The 24,514-nt window shown below is 38.1% G+C and overlaps 1 protein-coding gene, 1 long non-coding RNA gene and 1 pseudogene across 18 annotated transcripts in view; 1 reads left to right on the top strand and 2 right to left on the bottom strand.

Moving 5' to 3' along the window:
- The window catches only part of ATP2C1 (ATPase secretory pathway Ca2+ transporting 1), a 166,917-nt gene that overhangs the window by 36,597 nt on the left and 105,806 nt on the right, over nt 1-24,514 (top strand). For 5 of the 17 annotated variants that reach the window (XM_078354235.1, XM_078354233.1, XM_054246857.2 and 2 more), the window contains exons 1-2: nt 2,864-3,213; nt 3,473-3,658. The exons of 5 other annotated variants lie outside the window; for them this stretch is intronic. In XM_078354235.1, the coding sequence (XP_078210361.1) occupies nt 3,653-3,658 (6 nt within the window). In that variant the 5' untranslated portion in view covers nt 2,864-3,213; nt 3,473-3,652. Of the gene's footprint in view, nt 1-2,863; nt 3,214-3,472; nt 3,659-24,514 lie in introns of those variants that run through there. 7 more of the 17 variants (XM_078354234.1, XM_078354232.1, XM_035278776.3 and 4 more) reach the window with 2 other exon arrangements.
- Nucleotides 2,040-2,438, bottom strand: LOC103788855 (uncharacterized). The gene is made up of 2 exons (XR_614888.5): nt 2,304-2,438; nt 2,040-2,208 (listed from the first exon to the last, which is right to left on the bottom strand). It is a non-coding gene; the product is annotated as an uncharacterized LOC103788855 (long non-coding RNA).
- On the bottom strand, nt 23,688-24,366 carry LOC118148960 (cysteine and glycine-rich protein 2 pseudogene; annotated as a pseudogene).

Here is a 24,514-nt window from a genome sequence, read left to right as displayed (position 1 = left end):
CTTTGAGAGCAAGACTCCATCTCAAAAAAAAAAAAAAAAAAAAATTAAAGTATGCATCTTTATATGTTTTTAACATGTCCAACTTTGCCAGCCATGGTGGTGCATGCCTCTAATCCCAAGCACTTTGGGAGGCCGAGGTGGGAGGATCTCTTGAGCTCAGGAGTTCAAGATTGCAGTGTACTATAATGGCACCATTGCACTGTAGCCTGAGTGACAGTGACTCTGTCTCTTAAATTAGTAAGTAAATAAAATGTTCAGCTTAAGATAAAATGACAGTTTATTTTCTAGCAGCTAGGTGAAATTCCTTAACTATTAACCTCTGGTACTTTAAACAATATTAGAATAGCCTTTAAAAGAAGACATTAATTGAGGAACGATTTTAAAAATAATTTTTTCCAAGTTTTAATTTTTAAATCCCTAAAGAACCACATATTCTTTTACCATCCAGGTTTATAAAAATGCAGCTATCAAATTTGATATTAAAAACAAGATGCCTCACATCCTCTGTGGAATAAGGCACAGTATAAAAAAATTAGAGTATCATGACCATTCTTCAGTCTTTCCCATTTGTAATATTTCTCCTAAGTGGAGAAGCCTGACAAATTTCCCCTTCTTGCTCATGTGATCACTTTTTGCATCAGATGCATTTAATTTTGTAGGCTAAATATCCAGGACAAAAGGAGAGTAGAAATAATTTTTAGAGCTATGATTTCTATGGAAGCAATAAGAGGAAACTTGGACATAATGTTTCATTGACATCAATTTCATTGTAGCTCCCTAACAGTCCAGGCATTTGCTTGTTTCTCTGTATAATAATCTTATACTTTTATAGTGCTTATAATTTGCAACCTGTGTTCATTTACTTTACCAGATTCTTACAATCTTTTCAAAGAAGGGTAGTGTGTATGTGTGTATGAATATATATACATATATATGTATGTGTGTATATACAGATACATACATGTGTATGACATATATATGTATATAGTCATCCTTCAGTGTCCACAGGGGATTGGTTCCAGAACCCCCTCAGACATCAAAATTTGCAGTTTCTTATATAAAATGACGTCTTGGTCAATTCTTCTTGGTAAAGCTGATCTTGATCTTACCAGTTTCTTTTTTAGCTTAGTAACAGGAACAATGACTTTCATAATTTAGGCGACCAAAAGTAAAACTTCAGTTTAAGACATTTTAGGTATAAACCGTGGAGCTATAAATCTTTTGGAGGAGTTTTAGATTTGATGTCAATGCTAGAGTATTGCAATATATTAATACAATAGATAGGTCTGAAAAGTTGCTTTAGATGTTTCAGCTAAAGTGACCCAATATCAAATTCTGTACAGTTACCTTCTATTTTGTAAATGCATAGGTTAATATCAAAGTGTTTATATTGTGTAATTTCCTACCTTAGATGCTTTTTAAAAAAATATAATACTGTTGTTTCAAGGTTGAATATGCACAGTAATAACCATTACAAATTGATGACATTGAACAAGAGAGAGCACATTCATTGTACAAATCATAGGCTATGTCACTGTGTAGACAAAAATTACTGACCGTGCAAGCCAGAGGTGGATCATAAATACTAACTCTTAAGACTAGAAATATACTTGATAGTGATTTTTACAGGTTCATCTTTAAAAGTGACCTCGCTGATTAAAGTTTAATATTTCTTAAAAGAAAGGTAAATCTAGAAAGCGGTCCAGAATGTTTGATCCTAGTCTAGTAAGACTTACTTGGGAACAAATATAGAAACACAGGCAACCCCGTCCGTTAATTTTGATGTTGAACGTGTGGTTAGAGAGCATACTGGGATATGTTACAGGATCTGAGGTGAAAAGCAAATTTAAGTTTCTAAGTGTTTATGGAGAAAAACACATCTAGCATTAATAAGCTTTTTTTTTTTTTGATTTCTCTGAACGGTGATCACCAGCCAGCAGGTGAAGCTCTGCCCTCTAGTGGTTATGGGTGTGAGGGGACTTCTGTTCAACAACGTGTCTAGCTCACCAAGGTTTATTAAAACCAATCGTTCATTAAAAAGCATTTATTAGGGTTCTGGGTGAGATGCCAAGCAAGTGAAATGTGCAAGTGTGAAAAGCCATTGCCACTGGACAAAGATACGGGGGGGAAGAAGTGCTTGTTCTTTGGCTTCGGTCACTTTATGACTGGTTTCTAATTGTTGTTCCAGCCTCTCCCTAGTTCCACGAACTACAAACGAATGAAAAAGATTAGTTCTCCTTGGAGCTCTCTGAGGTTGACCCTTGCTCTCTCATTACACATGGTAACTGAAGCACACCCCTTACAGAATTTTGGGAGGTCGCCCCTCGATGACCGGCTCCCGCAAGAACCAGTCAGTGCCGGGGTTTGCAAGTGAGGGTGCGAGACTCGGGAGGCTGCTCACGGTGCTCCAGGCTAGAGCACGAACACCTCGTTCATTCCTTCCGCGGCCCTCACGTCGCCTGCTGAGATTGTGACTGCCGCCCCGATGGGAGCGGCTTCTCCTATCGAGTTTGTAGAGAGCGCTTAAACGCCTCGGGGACAGCGGCCATGACTGTGCCGGTGGGCTTCGGCCGACCTAGCGGCCGCCCTACGGGAATGCATGGCCAAATCTCCAACCCCTTACCCCAGGGACCGTGCCCGCCCGCTTGTACGCGTTCAGTGGGTGCGTACAAGCGGGCGGGCACGGTCCCTGGGGTAAGGGGGGGAGCCAGCAAAACAGGGCGAGCCACTAACCCCGCCCGACCTCCTACCGGACTGCTTCGGACCCAAATATTGCAGATTCCCGGCCGAAGGCTCGGCCTTCACTTTACTTCCGCTTTCCCCGCCCGTGTGCACGAATGCGCCTGCGCGCACCTCTCGCAGCGGAAGTAGTAGCGACAAAGCTCGGTGCGCGGCAGGCCCAGGAGTGCGGGGCGCGATTGAGAGGCTGGCGGCGGGGAGGGGCGGAGCGCAGGAGTCGGAGGCGGGAGCAGACCTGCACGGCCTCGCGGAGCCCGCCCAACGGACCGTGACGGACCCCCTCACCTCCTCTCCTTTCCCCTCCCCGCCCGCCCTCTCTCCCTCCTCTCCCGCTCTCTTTTCACGGCGGGAGCGGGCTCCTGCCTCGCCCCGCCGCCCCGCGAGCAGCTCCTGGTCGCCCGAGGCGCGCGGGGCGCCCCCGCGAGCTGCGCGGCTGAGTCCCCCAGCCTGGAGGAGGGCTGTCTGGGGTGTTGGGTGGGTACCACCAGTATTACCCCCGTCCCCATTTCCAGAAACTTCCAGGTTCCGAAGGAAGGGAGGGCCCGGGGCTCCCCTGACTGGGGCGGGGGCGTCTCTAGGGCGCCGCCCCGCTGGCGTGAGCTGGGGACGTTGCGGGCACTCGACTGGGCGGCGCGGGATTTGGGGGAAGGGGCTCCCGAGATAGCGGCTGGGCGGGGAACTCCCTACTCAGCCTCTCTCTCGTCAGCGCCGCTTCTCCTGGTTTCTCTTGCAGATGCTGCTGCTAGGGGTGGTGGGAGCAGCCGTGGGACGCGTGGCCGGGAGCGGGGGTGACAGCCTGGGATTCCGGGGGCTTCTCTTCCTTGTCCTCCTCCTCTCCTCTCTATTCCCAGTGTGGCCGTGGCTGACACTAAAGACTTTGTAGCCATCAACCCGAGTGCAGTTTCGATGGAAAATGAAGGTAAAGGCCCCTGGCAGACCGGTTGCAACGCGGAGTTGAGGGTGTGGTGGTTTGCTTTTAAGTTGTCTTTGTTTTTCCACCTTTTTATTTTCGTGAGCTTATTTATTTACTTTGTATGTGAAGTGTCCAAGGATTTGCTTACTTAGGGTATCCAGCTTTTATTTTGGTCTCGTGGGGCTTTTGAGAGATTGAGGTTCTGTGGGTGACTGAGCTTGATTCAGCTTTCCTGAGGAATTCCTGCTTTCTTCAGCTTAGGGAATGGGAGGGAAGTTTTCATTTCAGATAGCGTCTATGAATGTTTAAATAGCGATTTGAAAGGAATTACCTCAGGGGAAGTGAAATAGGGTGCCAGGGGATGGGCTGCATCCCAGCCCTGTATATTGGCGTTTCAAGCCTCGATGTGGTATGTGGCTGGATTCATTTATAAGAAAGCAAGCCATGTTTTATTATCTATAGCTTTGGGGGGAAAAGCTCATTGTGTTTCGCTTCACAAACAAAACTATGAATTTAATGAAATATGAGGTGAGTGCCTTGCTTAAAGTTCCACCCTATTTCAAAACATCATTTAGGAGGTTGACTGTGGAACCTGTTTGTCCACTGTACACTTTGGGCGCATTAGATCGTCATTCACGTGTTACATGATCCCTATTGCCTCATTAAAATATTTAATGCTTTTCCTACACGGCACTGATAATTTTTTCAGTTGTTCAACAATTCTGAATAAGTGATTTTTTTTTCCCTCCTCCTGAAACAATACGTATTCTTTGGACTGACTTCTGACTTGTGCGTGATCGTTTTTTTCTTCTTTCTTTAACCGGGCTGCAAAATGCTATAAAAGATACTCAACAAATGACAGTTTTTTCCTATTGTATAATTTGTTTTAAAAAATCTGTATCTGATATAAAGGAGCTGCAGTCTTGCTTGCTGGCTGCTTCTAATTTGATTTTCCATTGTTGAGAATGTGAGCTTGATTGTCTGACTAGGAATAGTAATTTTGAAATGGATGTTTCTTACAGATGCAGTAATCTGTTTTGCTGAGACCTCTGGGCTATGTAGGGAATATGATGAGAGGCATGATTATATTGCCCAATTTTACTCTGGATGGATAATTGGTGGAAGACATTTTCTGAAATACAAGTGTGTAACTGCAGAGGAGTTATACTGTCTAATTGGGTCTTGAGAAACATTTGAAAGCAGTAATGCTTTTGGTGGTATGGAAGGAAGATCACTTTTCTGAGCCTTTTTCCTCTTTAAGTTTATAGATTTAAGAAAGGCAAATCCATTCTGCACATGAGACAATATATACTTGTTTCTTGGTAGAAGCATCTTAACTTTTAAAATTTAATGTATGTTAAGAGCTTGTTTTTGGAATGGTACCAGATTTAAGGGAGTAGCCTAAAGTAGGTGGATTCTTATATGTTGCGTTTGTTTCTTGATAGGAGGAAGAGTATGAGTAATAAAGCTGATTCTCATTATCTACTGAGGTGGGAGGGGGTGGTGGTGGTAAGAGCATGGTGCCTGTTTGTGTTTATATTTGTGACCAAATACCAATTTTGTGGCTTCATAGTAAAATATTATACAGTTCTTAAAAACGTGTGGGGTTTTCTGTCCCGTTATTCTTGACCATCAAAAAACCATTTTTGTCAGGTTCTCACTATTATAACATGAGTTTTTCATAAACAGTTTAAAGAACCTGTAAATAGCCTAGAAATTTTCAAAAGTGATTGACCATCTTAAACTACATAGATTGATATCTGTGCCTTTTTATTGTTCACTTGCCTTTTTATAGTTCTCATCCTCCTTCGACATGGTGTAGTATTAATAATTTGGAGGTATGAAACAAAAATGGATTCAAGTCTTGACTTGGTTGTCTTGAACCAACACTTAAAGCTGTGTGATTTTAGGTAAACTGCTTCACCTTTCTGAGCCTGTATGTCTTCATCTGTAAATTGGGATCGATAATCTTTAACTCACAGAATTGAGGGGATTAAATGAGAAACCCTGTATAATTTCTCTTGGGACAGAGGAATAACATTTAAGAGCTTGGGTTGTAGTGGAACCATGCAACCTGATTTGAATGCTGGATTCATTGCTTACCATTTGGTTTTATGCGTATTAAAGTTTTCTTTGCTTCAGTTTCTTCATCTATAAAATAAAGAACCTACCTTATGAGGTTGTCGGAAACATTTCGAACAGTATCTGGCATATAGTAAGTCCTCAGTAAATGTTGATTATAAATAGCCCGGCTTAATATTTGATACATACTAATAGGCCACCTGGCATTAATATTGTCATGACAGTTAAATGTTGGAAGGGGAACAGTAGTGGCCAAAATGCTTTGTATGAAGTTGTCATTGTTAGTTAAGGATTGAGTTGAGTTAGGTAAGGAGTTTTCTATGGCATTAGTGCTTTTAAGCCTACGGAAAAAGTTAGGGCTCTACCAAGAAGCCAGGGTCCGGTATAGAAAGAGACAGGTTTGGATTTGACGCCTGACAGGTAATGTTTTCCTCTCCGAAAAATCTGACAAGTTACTAGGCTTATAAGCTTTCTTAGCTTCTAAGTTTTCTCACAAGTAAATAAGATAATGCGCTTTTGGAGGGTTGGTGTGAGTAATAAATGAAGCCACCCAAGCAATGATTGACCAGAGCAATGGTTGATGTACAGTTAACTTGGATGAGTGACTAAGTGATGCTGCCGTTCCCTAGTAAAAGAGAATCCTCCAGTAGTATGCAGATAAGGTACATTTGTAGCTATGAACAGTGTAGAATTGATAGTCATTCCCTAGAGCATCAGCATGAAGGTTCTTAGCTTACAGTGGTGTGGGGAGGGAATGGTTTCATCTATGTGGTTCCTTTAGCACATAGATGGTGGTATTTTCTTTGTCACTTCAGTTTCGATTCTTCTGGAATTTTTTCCCAGGGCCCATTTAAACTTTCTCAGGAAAGCTTGACCAATTTTTAGCTGTAGACTCCAGGATGTTCCATGAACATCTGTTTGTCACTAGGAACATTTAAAGTGTTAATTTCCTGGAATTTTTGGACTACTTCTAAACATTCAGTTGTGAGATAGGATTTTATCCAGACCCTTTGGAATTTCTTTTTACATGTTTATCACACATCTAAACAGATACCACTTAGGAATCTGAGGTGCACAAGTAAACAGCACTTACCTGATTTTTAAAATTTAATTGCACGTTTACAGTGATAGCTTGCTAGAGAAGATATTTCTAGCTGAAGAAGCTTGCAAATAGTTTTTCCTTTCTGGTAATGGATTTATTTTTTGGAATAAATTTGGCCTTTCCCATCGAAAATTCAGTGTGAATATAATACGTGAAACTTTAATATAGCCTTAAATGTTTGACTAGTGGATAGAAATGTAATAATCTTCAGGATTTTAGGATGTGGTTAATTTAAGATTATAGACAGCTAATAGGTGTAGAGAACAAGCCCCCAATCTTTCATTTGAAAATGGTTGTATTTACACTTTACTTTTAAAAATAGTTTCTTACTCAATTTCAAATTAATCAGCTAGGAATGTCTCAAGAATCTGTTACTATAGTTGGAGAAGCTATAGGAAAAAAGGGATGAGAAGCCATCTTAATTTTATTCCTTTAACTGAAAATAGGAAACCAGGTTATGAAAATACTTTGTATCTTTGGATGTGGGAAATATAGTTTATGTTGTTTTCAGTTTTGTCCATAAAATCATACTCTCAATTAGTACTCTAAAAAAGAGTTGAAACTAAATGAGATTTTATATATGACAACATTTTATAAACTAGTAATTTTAGCCAGAGGATGCTATAGAAAGTACTTGTATGCAATAGTCTTCTGACAGTTGGATTCCAAATACTTGATTGGTCTTCTTATTTTTGTCATTCATATAAAGTAAGCAGAATTTGGGTCTGTTAACCTGAAGCATTATGAAACAAAATGGTTTCCTAGGGAACACACCTCTAGGAGCCCAGGACTGATTTTCAAGATCTTAGTTAGCCATGATCTATTCACAAGGTTAAATTTTGTTTAAAAGGTGCCCAGAACACTGTGGGTTGATGGTAAAGTTATCCACATGAATTTTTAAATTACACTGTTGTTACAGGTAGCATCTTAAAATATCTTAAGGCTCAGTTCAAGAGGTCCCCTCACATTTACTTTGTTAAAACAAATTCTTTTTAATAATGGTTGTGACAAGATTATCTATTATGCTTTTCATATAGACAAATGTTGGTAAAAGGCAGTAAAGTTGGGTGTGTTCTGAGGTAAATGTCATCATTTCATAAAAGAAGATTCTCAACAAAAAAGTCAGGCTAAATTGATAATTTCCTCTTGGATGTATATGACTGTGTGACTGGTACTTACGTGCATTTGTTAATACAGTTGACCCTTGAACAATGTTGGGGTTGGGTGCTGACCCATTATGTAGTTGAAAATCTGCAAATAACTTTTAACTCTCTGAAAACTTAACTACTAATAGTCTCTACTGTTACCTGGAAGTCTTATTGATAACATAAACAGTCAGTTAACATACTTTGTATGTGTATGATATATTGTACTTTTACAATGAAGTAAACTAGTCAAAAGAAACCTACCAAGAAAATTATAAGGAGGAGAAAATATGTTTATAATTCGTTAAATAGAAGTGGATTGTTATAAAGGTCTTCATCCCCATTGTCTTTACATTGAATTGGCTGAAGAAAAACACGGATTAGTTTTGCTGTCTTGGTGACAGAAACAAATATGAGTATAAGTGGACCTTTACAGTTGAAACTAATGTTGTTAAAGAATCTACTGTGTATCTTCTGTCTTTAGGCTTTAAGTTGCTACTGGCAAAGGTGTTAATCTTAGAGTTAGAAATAAATTGCACAAATTGTGTTAGGTTAGTTTAGGCTAAACTTGTGGTGTGTTCAGAAAAAGTTTGAATAAAATGTTGAAAAGCTGTCATACATTATAGACAGAAGACAGTAATAGTTGGGGTTAGAGGCATTATTTTAAGATGGCTATAACTGGGTGTCTGATTCCATTTCTGTCTCCACTTTTTTTTATTCTGCTATAGGTATTAGAGAATGTGCGAATTGGAATTATTTAATATATCTGTTATTTGTAATTGCTTTCTTAAGTAAGGCCTTTTGGTTTGACATTTGGTCATTTCATAAATGTGCTGACCTAAACTGTGTCTCTCAGAAGGAAATGCAGCAATTTAGTATGACATCCTTTTTTTTCCCCTTAGTTTTTTTTTCCCCTTTCTTTCTTTTCTTTATTTTTTTGAGATGGAGTCTCACTCTGTAACCCAGGCTGGAATACAGAGGCATCATTATGGCTCATCAAAGTCCCAAACTCCTGAACTCACGCGATCTTCCTGCCTTAGCTTCCTGTGTAGCTGGGATTATAAACTCACATCCCCATACCCAGCTAATTTTTAAATTTTTTATAAAGATGATGTCTTGATATATTGCCCAGGCTGGTCTTGAACTCCTGGACTCAAGCAGTCTTATTGCCTTAGCCTCCCAAATTATTGGAATTACAGACATAAGCTACGGTGACCAGCTTTAGTATGACATTCTTTATTCTTTTAGAAAGCTCTGAGATACTGATGCATTAAAGAAATTACTTCCATTTATGTATTTACTTACTTAAAACAACTTGATAAAATTGGAAAAAGCAGGACCGTAAATACTAAATTTATTTGCCATCAGCCCTTTATAGCAAAACTCAGAAATAATAACTGAAGTGGAAATATTTAGGATGTTCCTCATCATACATTTTTTTGAACATGTAAATGTGTTTTTTTTTTTTTTTTGAAAATTTAAGCATGCAAAGTACAAATTAAAAGTTTTGGTTAAGTTGTGAATTTCAGAAATTTATCTTGGTTATGGTTTCCTGAAGTTAAATTTTCTGGCTTTCGATATCAATGGTGCCACCCTCACAATTTTCTGGCTTCTGATATCAATGGTGCCAAGATTGAGAAACACTGTTCTGACAAAGGGCTAAGAAGTTAACTTCTCTAAGCCTTGGTTTCCTTGTTGTAAAGAGATGATGACTACCTCAGGTATGTTAGAATTAGATGAGGCAGGGTGTGTACAAGTGCCTGGTATGAAAGAGCTGCTCAGCAAATGCTAATTTCCCTTACCTTACTTGATGAATAGATTTAGGGAAATTTTGGTCTTTTAACTGCTAATTTCAAGGCTTCACATTTTTTTTTTTCTTAGAGATAAATGGGATGCCTAGGAAACACAGAGTAGCTTTTATAATCTTAATGCTTTTCTCATGGTTTTATCAAATTATGGTTTTGATTATACTTTGCATTTGTACTATTTAAAGATTTAGTATTTAGTGTTCACTTAGCAGTAGACAGTGAAGTTAAATTCTAATACAGATCAATGAAGTTAAACCCTTACATTTTATTTACTAGCCTGTAAATGCATTTTATGTATTATTTATTGCTCACAGAACTGTTATTGTTTGAAAGAAGTTTTACTATTCTTTGAAATCAAGACCAAAATATACTGAATTATTTCTCATGGAAAATGCTGGAACTCCTGTGTCTGTTACCTTTTTCCTTTTTGTCCATTTATGAATTCTAAGTAGGTCCCTCCCTGAAGTCAGAACTCTTCCTTAGATTTCCTTTTTTAGGGCCTTCATTAGGTGGCTTTCTTTTGCTTGTCAAGTACCTTTTTACTTTATTTTGTAAGGTGTTGAATGTTCCCTCCAGTTTTTTGGTGATGTTAGGGACAAGACCACCTATGTTTACATCTCTAGTACTAGTCCCTTAGTGATGCATTCCAGTCATAGCCTCAGTGTTTAAAGTCTATTACATGTACATAGTTGAGTGGCATTCTCAGTTTTAGGGAGTCACTGGACTTCTTTGCTGCTATCTCTTTTAAGAAAAAAACTGGTTTACTTTTATTATACATTACTTTCTGCATCTATAAAACGGAATTACCAGAGGTAAAAGTCCTTGAGTTCGGTAAACTGTGTATTGAACTTACTGATGTATGTTTTATTAATTACATATGGAATTTAGAAATAACATGCCTGTTTTTCATCCTAAACTAAGATTATTTAAATATTCCATTCATTAATTAGTTGGTTAGAATAAATAGCTTTTGAGGAACACCACTTAAAATGGAGAATAATAATAGAGTACATTTTGTGACAGCAAAGAAATTATCGTTTAACTTAACCCTATAGGATTCAAAGTTGGTAGCTTTAAATGATACTAAGTTGTATTTGACGATCAGCCACTTTTAAAGGCTTATGTGGCTTCCCATTGTACCTGTAGTTACTTAGGTCTGGAAGCACAGGGTGTTAAGAATGCCACCATAATGTCTTTTCATAAGGATTTGGTTTGCCATAGCCCATAAAATTAAGTTCACCAATTAGCTGTTTTATGAAATAAATGTGATTGGTTATGGGTGGGGGGAGGTATTAGAAGGTATGAAGGAATCTAAAAAAACTTTCTTTCTCCCCCTTCTTCTGTCCCTCCCTTCCTCTCTCCATCTGTCCTTCCCTTCCTTCCTTCCATCTCTTTCTACTCCTTCCTTTCCTCCTTATTCCCTTCTGCCTCCCTTCCTCCACTCCTCCTTCCCTCCCTTTTTGTCTTCCGTATTGTTTAAAATAATTGTTGCTCACTGAAGGCTTTAAAAAACACTAGTTGCATGCTTAATATAGGATAGCAACAGAATGGACAGGTTTAAAAAGTATGTAGATATGATTCCCCTTTCCCCCATCCTCGTACGGAATTTCTATCTAACCCAGCATAATTTATACAAACTGATGTATCAGTAGATGGAGTATTATGCCCACTTTTTAATTTAATGATCAAAAGATGCCAAATTCTTTCCAGAGTGGCAGTATAATTCAGGTGTAGTTGTTTCACTGTTGAATGTAAATTTAGTTATAGTAGAAAGATTTACGTTCCTTTCAGAGGTTTTTCTAAAATTGTCTAAAATTATGTTGATTTTAACAAGTTGAAATAACTTTAGACTTACATAAAAGGTATGAAAATAGTACAAAAAGGTCCTGGATAGCCCATGTCAAGTTTCTCCTAACGTTAACATCTTATATAACCATAATATAATTATTAAAACCAGGAAGTTCACATTTATAAACTATCCTTTTCCTAGTTTAGAATCCAGTTTGGGATCTTACCTTGCATTTAGTTATCATCATCTTAGTCTCCTCCTTAGTTTCTTGAGTCTTTTTTCTCCCATCTTTTATACATGTTACACTTTTGAAGAGTACTGTTAGTTGTTTTTTAGAATGTTTCTCAATTTGGGGTTGTCAGATCTTTACCCATGATTAGCATGTCTTAGGATGGGTGAAGTTAATGTTATCACTTGGTTAAGCCTGTGTCTGCCAGATTTCTTCATTATTAAGTTACTGTTTTTTCCTTTGTAATCAATAATAAATGGTAATTTTAACCTTGTAGCTGTATAATAATTAGTAATTCCTTTGTAATTAATACCTTCCTCTAGAGGGGAGGTACTGCAAATATCCTATGTCCCATCATACTTTTCAGGGGCCAATTTTGCCATATCCTGTGTTCCATCATACTTTTCATGGGCCAGTTTTGCAACCTATTGATGCTTCTTACTGGCAGCAGTTACTACTGTGGTCTTTGCTTAATGGTGAATTTTCGATTTCACTCATTCTTACTATATTTGGAATTCTGCAATTAAGGAAGTACTGTCCCCTTTTCTTCATTTATTATCCAATTTATTTACATGGCTTTTTGGATATTTTACTTTATGGGGTAAAATCCAGTGTTTGTTGCTCAAGTCATTCTAGCTTTGGTTATTGAGGGCACTTGCAAATTGGTTCCTGTGTCTTTTCTGCAGTACCCTCCCACATTTTGTGAGGACTGATTTACTTTCTGGTATCACATGATGTTGTCAGTGTATCTTCTATTTTTCCTGCTTGCACCAGCCATGGAATCAACCATTTTTCCAGGGGAGCTGAGTTCATTTTACTCAAGAATTATATCTAGAAACCAGGATCTGGGTGCCAGGTGTGCTCCATGCTACTGGGTGTCCTTGCTTCTAGGCTCTCTTAGTAGACAGAGCTAGCAATATATATGTAGTAAAATGTATGAATACATACATTTTTTATTTTCATGTCTATCCAGCTATGTATACAAATTAAAAACTGAGTGCCAGCGATGATGCCAGTTCTGTTCTCCCACCACAGGGTCCATTTTGGTCTTTTTTCCTATTCAGGCCTTTTCTCTTTCCTTGTTACTTCCTTCTCCAAAGGTGAAAAACTGTTCCCAGCCGTAGTATATTGACTTATTTGTTTCATCCGAGTACACACAAACAAAAGTAGTTTCAGAATTACTAAACTATTCATTCCCCGGTGACAAACACAGTTTTAAACTAGAGTACAATATTTGTCTTTAACTTTGTAGTATTCTGTTTTCAGAAGTTACTGGGTTCTTTTCATCCTTGCCTAGGGGTTACATTAGTCATTTGTAATAAAATTAGGTTCACTTGTTACTGTTTGTATGCTATTTTAAGTTTCTCCCACATCCTGTTTCATCACAGCACAGTATTCCTCCTGCATTTGTCTATGATGAAGATCTCTTCTTAAAAGGACTGGATTTGCTTAAAGTTGGGTACATCTGTGATTGCTTTGCCAGATAGCAGTTGAGTTGAAAGGACCTGTGCTTTGGCAGTCATTCTCTTGGGCTTGCTTCCCTGGATCCGTAGTTACAGCTCTCATTTCTACATCTTTTACATTTAGAAATTGATACCAGCTGTGGCCCCATAACTGTCAGTGCTTGAAACCATGTCCATTGACTAAATCTTATTTGTTCTGGATACACAGTTTTAGACGTACCTGCAGTCTGAATACTAATTCTCTTATAGCTGTAGTAAATAATGAATTAAATTATTTTGCAAATCTGTTCTTTATTGGGTTTTTCTTTTTCAGATAGAATCACCACAAGATTTATCATTTTAAAGTGTGTAATTCAGTGGTTTTTAGTATAGTCACAAAGTTGTATATTGATATAATTTCAGAACATTCTTATCACCCCAAAAAGAAACTCTTTACCCATTTGCAGTCACTTCCTATTCTCCCCCCTTTTGCCAGCCCCAGGTAAACATTAATCTACTTTGCCTTTAATGGATTTGCCTGTTTTGGGCATTTTGTGTAAATGGAGTCATATAATATGTAACCTTTTATGTGTGGCTTCTAGCATTTGTTAGTACTTCATTTCTTTTTGTTGTGGAATAGTATTCTGTTGTATGGATATACCACATTTTGTTTATTCACAGTATCTACTTTTTGGCAAAAAATAACACTATTGTGAACATTCATGTATGGGTTTTTGTGTGTACATGGTTTCAGTTTTTTCAAGGTATACTTAGGAGAAGAAGTGGTGGGTCCTTGTAATTCTGTCCTTATTGAGTAACTGCCATAGTAGTTGAAACATTTTTTCATTCCCACTAGCAGTATATGAGGATGCCATTTAATTAATTTCTCCACATCCTCTCCAACACTTTGCTGTTTTTTTTTTGTTTTTTTTTTCTTCACTGTATCCTAGGGAGTATGAAGTGGTTTTACATTGTAGGGTGTTTTTTTTTTTTTGAGACAGAATCTCTCTCTGTCACCCAGGCTGGAGCCTCCCGGGTTCAAGGAGTTCTCCTGCCTCAGTCTTCTGAGTAGCTGGGATTACATATGCATGTCACCACGCTCAGCTAATTTTTGTATTTTTAGTAGAGACAGGGTTTCACCATGCTGGCCAGGATGGTCTTGATCTCCTGACCTTGTGATCTGCCTGCCTTGGTCTCCCAAAGTGCTGGGATTACAGGCATGAGCCACCGCACCTGCCTCTCACATTGTAGTTTTGATTTGTGTTTCCCAAATGACTAATGATGTATCAAGGGTCTTTGGCATGGATTTTCCATGCAAAAGAATGAAGGTGGGCCCTTATCTCATAGCATATGCAAAAATTATTTCTGCACTCTGACTTCTAATCTGTTGGTTTATAAGTCTTTGCTGATGCAAATACCACAATGTTCTAATTATTTTAGGTTTTGTGGCAAGTAAGTTTTAAAACTAGGAGGTGTGATGTGCTTATTGGTTATTTGTATATCTTTGGAGAAATATCTATTCAGATCTTTTGACCATTTTGTAATTTGGTTATTTACTTTTTTATTGTTGAGTTTGTAAGAGTTCTTTATATGTATTTGTGTACACACATATTTATTCTGGATCTTGGATAGGAATATATTCTATACTTGTACCAGTAGACAAAGATATTTACATAAGAGGGTTCACTGCAGCAATGTTTATAAGATCTATATCAGAGATATGGTTTGTAAATATTTATCCCATTCTGTGGATTGCTTGTTCACTTTCTGAATGGTGTCGTTTACATCAGGAACTTTTAAAATTGTGGTGAAGTCCAATTTATATATTTTTTTCTTTTATTGTTTGTACTTTATATGTCTAGGAAAGGATTGCCTGATTCAATATGATGAAGATTATAAGCATTTTATAGTTTAACTCTCACACTTGATCGATTTTGAGTTAATTTTTGCATATGATGTGAGATAGGGTCCCACCTTCATTCTTTTGCGTAGAATATCCAGTTAACCTAGTACTATTTGTTGAAAAGACTGTTCTTTCTCCATTGAATGTTTTGGCACCCTTGTCAAAAATCAGTTGACCATGAATTATGGTTTATTTCTAGACTCTCAGTTTTATTCTGTTAGTTTATGTCTTTGCTGATGTAAGTACCATAACGTTTTGATTATTGTAGGTTTTGTAGTAGGTTAATTTTGAAACAGGAAGTGTGAGTTTAACAGTGTTTTTCTTTTTTTTCAGATTGTTTTGTCTATTCTGGGTCCCTTGCATTTCTATATGAATTTTAGAATCAGTTTGTCCATTTCCATTGGGAAATAAAAAGAAAAATAGTTGGAATTTTCATAAGCATTGCCTTGAATTGTCTTTTACTTTGAGGATATAATATTCTTTTTTTTTTTTTGAGACGGGTTTCGCTCCTGTTACCCAGGCTGGAGTGCAGCGGCGGGATCTCGGCTCACTGCAACCTCTGCATCCTGGGTTCAGGCAATTCTCCTGCCTCAGCCTCCCGAGTAGCTGGGATTACAGGTGCGCGCCACCATGCCCATCTAATTTTCTTTTGTATTTTTAGTAGAGACGGGGTTTCACCCTGTTGACCAGGATGGTCTCGATCTCTTGACCTCGTGATCCACCCATCTCAGCCTCCCAAAGTGCTGGGATTACAGGCTTGAGCCACCACGCCCGGCCTATAATATTCTTACATAGGTACAGACATAAGACTTTTTGAGTACTGTGTTTGGGTGTGACCTGTTCTAGGTAACAAGCATTTCACAGAAATAGAAGGCCAAAAGATACATGAAAAGATGTTCAATCTCAGTCATGAAGAAATGCAAATTAAAACAAAATTATAATTTTTCCCTTGTCGTATTGGCAAAGATTAGGGTGTAGTGATGACTAGTGTTGGCTAGATTGTGGGGAAAATAGAAACTTCTGAGTTACAAGTTTTTGACACAGTCCCTTTGGTTTGGAGATCAGTTGCTATCAGAATAAAAAATATACACCACTAAAAGTTTCACTTACAGGAATGTATCCTGTACTGGTACCTGCACAAACATACCAAGAAGTTTGTACAGGATGTTTACTGCAGTAGCATTTGTAATAGCAAAAGACAGGAGTCAGCCTAAATGTCATCAAGAGGAGTAGCTAAGATTGAAGTACTGCATGTAATGAAATGCCCTGTGAGCCATTGAAAAGAATGAGGCAGGTCAGTATGTAGGATGACATAGAATCCACGATGTATTGAATGACGAAAGTTGTTATTGTGTTGTTCTATTAGTAATTAAAAAAAAAAAACACCAGAAATATTTATACAAACACCTGCATAGAATATGACTGTCAGTACTAACAGAGGTTTCCTCTGGCCAGTAGGACTGGAAATCTCATTAAATCCTTTCTCATTACTTGACTTTTTTGAAAAACAATGAGCAGGTTTTTATGTTCTGAAAAATCATTAAAAATGACTTAGTAATGTAAGTAAAATTAAAATTAGTACTACTCTTTAGGAATAAGATGTTTGTTTCCCGTCAGTTTGATTGTTTTGTATATAATCCCTGTTGGTTTCCAGAGGTAAATGCATTTTATTGTGATTTTTATTGCTATATGGAAAATGGATTAGAATTAGCTCTTTGGTACAAATATTCAATAGCATTTAGAACCACATTTTTCATTTGTACATATTAAGTATGGGAGAAAAAGTTGATTTATCTTTTAAGAGTTGTGATTGTGCTAGTTTTTAATTCATCAAATGAAGAATATTTAAGAATATTTAATTCTTTAAGTGCAAAGAATATTTAAGAATACTTCAGTGCTTCGAAGCCTGATTATGCCATTGGTCTTTTGGTTCGTGCTCTGAAACTTAAGATTCAATGTAGAAGGTAACCGTTTCACAGTATCTCCCTTAACAGAGGTTACTAATTCATTTTCAGAAATCTTACTACCACAGGCAATAAGGAGGCAGTGATATCCTTCTGCATTTTGCCAGACCATTCCTAGAATTTTTAAGGTTAGAGGGGACCAACTTCCCATCGCATATAAAAATGGAACCTACATCTCCCCTAGAAACTTTCTGGTGACTGGAAACTTTTATCTGTTGATGCTGGTTCTGTCTTTAGGGAAAATGTCATGTTTCATGTAACATATCTTAAAATATTTGAAGGTGCCTATCACATACTTTATTTAGAAATCCTTACTGAAATTCAATTTATGGTCAGGTACCACCCTTCATACTTCTGTAGGCCGAACATTCCTAATTCCTTCCGCTGATCATCTTAAGACCTCATTTGCAGAAATGTCGCCATAGTATGCCATGCTTGGTAGCAAGCTCTCATGATTCTTCAAACTGAATATAGACTCATCAAGGTGTGGTTGGATTGTTGGAAAGTATTCTAGGCTCATTGAATCCCTTGGACTAAAAAGCTGTCTTTCTCATAATCCAGTTTAGGATAATGTTTACCATTTTAGCAATAGGTTTACACTGAGAATGCTTTTGCAGCTATTTGAATGATGTTTGAGGTCAGCTTACCCATGTGTTTATCTGAATTATTATTGTAGAGCCTCAGTATCTGGTATGTTACTAGTTGGTTTTTCAGTGTAGTAGAAGGTTTTTATTTATATATTTATTTATTTTCAATAGAATTAGAGTCTCCCTATGTTCCCCAGGATGGTCTCGAACTCTTGGGCTCAAGTGATCCTACTGCCTTGGCCTCCCAAAGTGCTGGGATTACAGGCATGAGCCATGGCCATGTAGTAGATTTTTACATTTATCTTTAATAAGTATACATATGCTTTTATAAATGTTGAGGGGGTGGTATATTGCCTCTTCTCATTGATTCTGCCTGATAGGCTTGTTTGAATTTTGTTTTAATTATGAGGCAAGGCAGCTCTCCCTCTCCAGCCTAGAGTTAATGTCATCTTGGATAAGTATGTTATTCAGTATTTATCTGAGTTGTTGATAAAATATTAACAGAATAGATCCTCATGGCACACCTAGTTGTACTGAGTTATTAATACTGCTGGCTCACCTATCAGAGATTACTCAGTTTAGCTGTGTATTTTCGTGTGACAGTGTTTATAAAATGTCTGGTTGGCATCAGAAGACTGTACAGCCTTATTCTTATACATGATGTTTTTAAATGATTGTTTTCTCCTTTTCGAGAGTTAAAAAAAACTAAAGATTTTTTTGGTGCATGTATGGGAGAAGAGGAGAGGTGGAAGGATGAGAAGATTCTTTGCACAAAGCTTGCATTTGGTTAAAAGAAGCTGTGTTCTTAGATCTTATGTCTAGTCTCACTGTACTAAAATTAGTCCTCTGAACTTGATCCGCTTTGAAATTTTTGAATTACCTGACTAAATATTGTACAATAAGAAGGAGGGCTTTTAGAGTTATATATTGGTTCAGTTCCTGGCCATATCACTGCCTAGTTTTGTTAGTTTCTGTTTATGTTGGGCACATTACTTCTTTAATCTTTAATTTCCCCATCTAATATAGTAAAAATAATGCCCCCTTCTGAGCATTTTCTGAGGATTAAATGAAGTATTAGAAATAAAGCAGTCAGCATCAGCATTGGCACTTAGCAGCTTAAAAGGGTAACCCTACTCTTCCTCTTGCTACTAGTATTCTTCCTGTTATGTTTTTTCCTCTTAACTGCTACTGTGATAACACAGGCATGACTAAAAGTGAAATCAGTAGAGTTTTAGACTTTTTTAAACTCAAAGCTTCAAAATAATAAAAAACACCCTATTTCTTGCAGATCCTTTAAGGATAAATAGTTGGTCTTTTAAAATGAAAGTGACCTTATATATTGTTCTACTATAAGGACACATGCTCACGAATGTTCCTTGCAGCACTGTTTACAATACCAGAGACTTGGAACCAACCCAAATGCCCATCGATGATGGACTGGCAGGGAAAATGTGGCACATATACACCATGAAATACTATGCAGCCATAAAGAATGATGAGTTGGTGTCCTTTCTAGGGACATGGATAAACCTGGAAACCATCATTCTCAGCAAACTGACACAAGAACAGAAAATCAAACACCGCATGTTCTTGCTCATAGGCAGATGTTGAACAGTGAGAACACGTGGACACAGGGAGGGAAGCATCACACATTGGGGTCTGTTGAGGGGGAACTAGGGGAGGCACAGCGGGGGGTGGGGAGTTGGGGAGAGAAAGTATGGGGAGAAATGCCAGATACAGGTGATGGGGAGGAAGGCAGCACATCACACTGCCATGTGTGTACCTATGTAACAATCTTGCATGTTCTTCACATGTAACCCAAAACCTAAAATGCAATAAAAAAAAATGAAAGTGACCTGTGAAAGTTTTATAGGTAGACATTTTTGTTCTTCAGTTTAAGGCTTAAGCCATATAGCTTTTTTTTTTTTTTACCTAGTCAAGTGCAGTAGTGAGGAGGAGGAAAAGAGTAGAATAAGGTATTGGATCTGTAACTGTGAACAATCAATTGAGATAGCTCTGCTGCCTTCAGCCAAGCCATGTAGTTTACAAGGAAACATTTATTCAGCTTAGTAATTCATGTTGAATTACTTTTGGCTACTTTGTGTTGAATAATATCATTTTGGGGTGTCTGTCTTTTTTGGGGGGCAAGGATAGATAGGGTCTTGGTATTTTGCCCAGGTTGGGCTTGGACTCTTGATCCTCCGCTTTAGTCTCCTAATTAGAGGATGTCTTTGATTATATCTTAATAAAAGGACTGGAAGTTGAAGCAAGGAATTAAAAACATAGATATGAACATACTAATATATTTTAGGCAAGTAGTTGTCTATGAATGAGTAACCTGCTTGACTAAGATTTTGATTGCCCATCCCTTTTATCTTCTACCTCCTTATCTCATAGTATACTTCGAGCATGAGAACATGCGGAACAAAAATTTCAATAGAAGCAGACCAATTATTTGTGAACAAGTATGAGAACCATCTGGATATTCTGCAGTTGTTATAATACAGAGCAAATAGAGCATTAGCATTTATGGGAAAGCAGTTGGATTGCTGAATCTTCTTTGACTTGTTTGTTGCTTTGGATGAGAAGAGGGTTCTCCTCTTACCTCTTGCTAAAGATTGGGAAAGAAAATTATTAATTGTGAACTTATGGTGTTAAATTGTTGTTTTTTTTTTTTTGAGATGATGTTTCACTCTGTTGCCCAGGCTGGAGTGCAGTGGCATGATCTTGGCTTACTGCAGCCTCCACCTCCAGGCAAGTGATTCTCCTGCCTCAGCCTCCCAAGTAGCTAGGATTATAGGCACCTGCTACCACGCCCAGCTAATTTTTGTATTCATATACATATATGTATATATAAATACAAAATCATATATATTTTTGAGACGGAGTCTTGTTCCATAGCCCAGGCTGGAGTGCAATGGCGTGATCTTGGCTCACTGCAACTTCTGCCTCCCGGTTCAAGTGATTCTCCTGCCTCAGCCTCCTGAGTAGCTGGGATTACAGGCATGCACAACCTTGCCCAGCTAATTTTTGCATTTTTAGTAGAGACAGGGTTTTACCATGTTGGTCAGGCTGGTCTTGAACTCCTGACCTCGAGATCTGCCCACCTCTGCCTCCCAAAGTTGTGGGATTATAGGCATGAGCCACTGCACCCAGCCTAATTTTTGTAGTTTTGGTAGAGACAGGGCTTTACTGTGTGGGCCAGGCTGGTCTCAAACTCCTGACCTCAAGTGATCCACCCACCGTGGCCTCCCAAAGTCCTGGGATTACAGATGTGAGCCGCCACTCTGGCCTAATTCATTCTTAATTATAGGAATATATAGTTTTTGTTTAGGGATAATAGTGTTAGTTGAAAAATTAAGGAAAAGGTCTGGTTGCTTAGCTTAGTTTTTCATTTATCCTTTCATTTAACAGTTATTGAGTACCAGCTATATGCCAGGCATGGTCAATGTTGGTTTGTGTGACCTGCAGTTCTTGTAGCTATTTAGTTTATAGTATAGTTGAGAGAAAAAGACATGTTTGGAGGAGCAGTGATAGCTAAGTGGTAGGGGACTGGGGGTGAGTAATTGGTACAGGGTTGTCACGAGACATCCCAGAAAAGCTCATAGAAAGAATGAAGCCTAAAAGGTTAGTGTAGGGTATGGAGTGTGAAGGCTGGATCTTGTCCTTGCCTGCAGAAATGTGCTACAAGCATTTCAGGCAAAGGAACTCGGTGGTAGACCTCCCCTACATATGCCACCTCAGTAATGTGGTTTTGGAATTTATATTTAGCCATTTATATTTAGCCTGAGGCATTGAGTCAGTGCAAATCCAGCGTCACTAAATAAAAGAGTTATGTATGTTAATAAAAGAGGATTAGCCATCCTTTTATATGAAGAACAGCATTACTAGGACATGTAAAGCAAACATTTGTGACAACAGAACATTGAAGTATAGTTAATAAACAGTGTTCTTATGGTCTTCTGTTAAGTAACATTCCTTTTAGAGATATTCATGGAGTTTGAGTGTTTAAAGTGTGGTGGAGGCCGGGTGCAGTGGCTCACACTTGTAATGAGGCTGAGGCGGGTGGATTGCCTGAGCAACACTGTGAAACCCCGTCTCTATTAAAATACAAAAAATTAGCCAGGCATGGTGGCACATGCCTATAATCTCAGCTACATTGGAGGCTGAGACAGGAGAATCACTTGAACCTGGGAGGGCAAGGTTGCAGTGAGCTGAGATAGCAGCACTGAACTCCAGCCTGGGTAACAGAGCAAGACTGCATCACAAAAAAAAAAAATAAATAAAAATAAAGTAAGGTGGAAACTATGATTTCCTTGGAGGATGGGCCCAAAAGGTGATTGATTAGTAGGATTAAAGCTTAAATTTGTGCTTAAATTTATATTTTTATTTTTTGCTCTTTTTTTTTTCCCCCAAGTCATTATGTATTACTGCAGTTCCAATTTCTTTTACCTTAGGAGGAAAACAGCTGGTACCTTTGCAGGCAGAATTCAAGTTTCCTGATAAATGAAGTGGGGGACTATTTGAATCTTTAATGTTTACTTTTATGTGTAACTTGACCCCTTATTTCTCTTTTGGTTTTCTTTTTTTTTATGCAGCTACTCAACAGCTCAGTTTTTCTTTTTCTTTTTTAATTCAGCCCTCAGTTTTCTTTATCTTTTTATTGTTAAAAACCACACAAATGGTGTTTTCTTGCCCACCTTTCTTACTCATATTGAGGACTGTTTTTTCTTAACATGCCTTTTGCAAGTAAATGTGTACTGACTGATGTCGCTTTCTTGATTTTATCCTTAAAGCATCTAAGATCATTGGTTTCCAGAAAGGAAGTACACACAAGTTCCTGACTTCTGATGGTTTGACTTAGGATTTTCAGCTTCACGATGGTGTGAAAGCAATAAGCATTCAGTAGAAGCTGTACTTCTGCTTTTCACTTTCAGTAAAGTATTATTTGTTAAATAGATGAGATAGTCAACACTTTATAAAATAGGCATCGTATTAGATTATTTCGCTCAACTATAGGCGAATGTAAGTGTTCTGAGTGTGTTTAAGATAGGCTATGATGTTTGCTTCAGTAGGTTAGGTGTATGAAATGCATTTTTGACTTGTTAACTTTCAACTTGTGATAGATTTATTGAGTTATCTCATTGTGGTTGAGGAGCATAGTGGATTCTATGAAGATAAACTTGACTAGGTAAAAGACATTTTTTTCAAAAGCAGGTTAGTAATATGTGAATGCCTTTGGATTTGTTTTATCTAAGTAAGACTTTAGCTTTTGTTGTATAGATGGTTTGCAGTTGTGTTTAACACAACATTTGGGAATGAGTGCCAGAGTATTATTTCTGAATCCTGCTTATATGGTAGTGTGTGCTAAAAATTAAGATGTAACACTTTTGCTTTTATTTTACTTTGAGTTTAAAAACACTGCTAAAACTTGATATCAGATAGGTGAAAACTTTTTTTTTTACTTGCAAAAATATTCTCTTAAAAATATTGTGGTAAAGAGATCTATCCTCTTAATGAATTTTAAAGTATACATTATTGTTGGCTGTAGGTACAATGTTGTACAGCAGTTCTCTAGTGCTTATTCATCTTGCTTGACTAAAACTTTATGACCCTTGTTTAGTCACTCTCCGTTTCCTTTTCTCCTAGGCTCCGCTAACCTAGGAGCCTCTCTTTGATTTTTATGAATTTGTATTATTTTAGATACCCCATACAAATGGAGTTATGCAGTTATTTGTCTTTTTGTGACTGGCTTATTTCACTTAGTATAGTGTCCTCAAGATTCATCCATGTTGTGACATTTTGTAGAATTTCTTTTTTTTCCAAGCTGAAGTTTTATTTGAAGTGTTAAAGAAATGGTTCCCAAAAAATGCTGGTGAATGAAGCAAAAGGATACGATACAATGCTCTTTTCATATGAGCTAGCCAGCCTATCTGAGTATAACAATTTTGCAGTAGTTTAGAAAGATTATTTGTGCCTAGATTATGAAGAAATTCTCAGAGTGTGATGCTTATTTCTGGGTTTACGCCTCGCTGGGCATGAACAAGAGCCCTGCTCCTTGGCCATAGACAAATATCCTGGGCTCAAAATTCTTTGCATAGCACCCTTTACAGTAGATTTCATCTTCTTTTTCATTCAAAGTTCTTGATTCAAGACTCTTCCTACACTTTGTACATTGTAAATAGTGTTTGTACCAGGGCTTTCCAGCTCCAATTATCTTCTCGCAGCATATATGGTCTCCCCACATCTGGAACACTTCTCAGCACCTTTGTATTTCTGAGGTAATTTAGAAGTCTTTGGATTTGTTGTAGGCCTGTGAAGCAGAACACTATCTGGCTTGATGCCCAGTGTATGCCCACGTGTGCCAGCACCCTGGCTGTAAACTGTAGCCTTTTGGCCCATACATCTTTCCGTAGCAGGATTTGCAGTAGATCTTATTTGCTAATTGTCACTGTTGTGCTGTCTAAATTGTTCCTGCAAACCATACATAGAAAGCAACAGCAGTGGCAGCTCCTGCCATCATGCTGCACCTCTTTGGCATGGTACACAGTCCTCCCGCAGGCCACACGCTTATTTCCACCTCTCCACGCAGACATTTTGAGTCGGAGGCAGGAACACGTACCACCTGGAGCTAGCAAGGCTGGGCTGGGATAGAGGGAGGGTCCAAGGAGTCTGAGATTCCTAGTACTTTTTCTCCCCTCCTCTCCCCTCCTTCCCCTATTTTAGCCTCTCCTCCTCTATTCTCCCCTACACTCCCCTCTCTTTCCCACCTTTCTCTTTCCCTCTCCTCCCCACCCTTCTTCACTCTCCT

The sequence above is a fragment of the Callithrix jacchus genome, chromosome 17 (assembly GCF_049354715.1).
Source record: "Callithrix jacchus isolate 240 chromosome 17, calJac240_pri, whole genome shotgun sequence".
NCBI lineage: Eukaryota > Metazoa > Chordata > Mammalia > Primates > Cebidae > Callithrix > Callithrix jacchus.
Note: the sequence above shows the minus strand (reverse complement) of the source record. Positions and strands in the feature narration are given on the sequence as shown.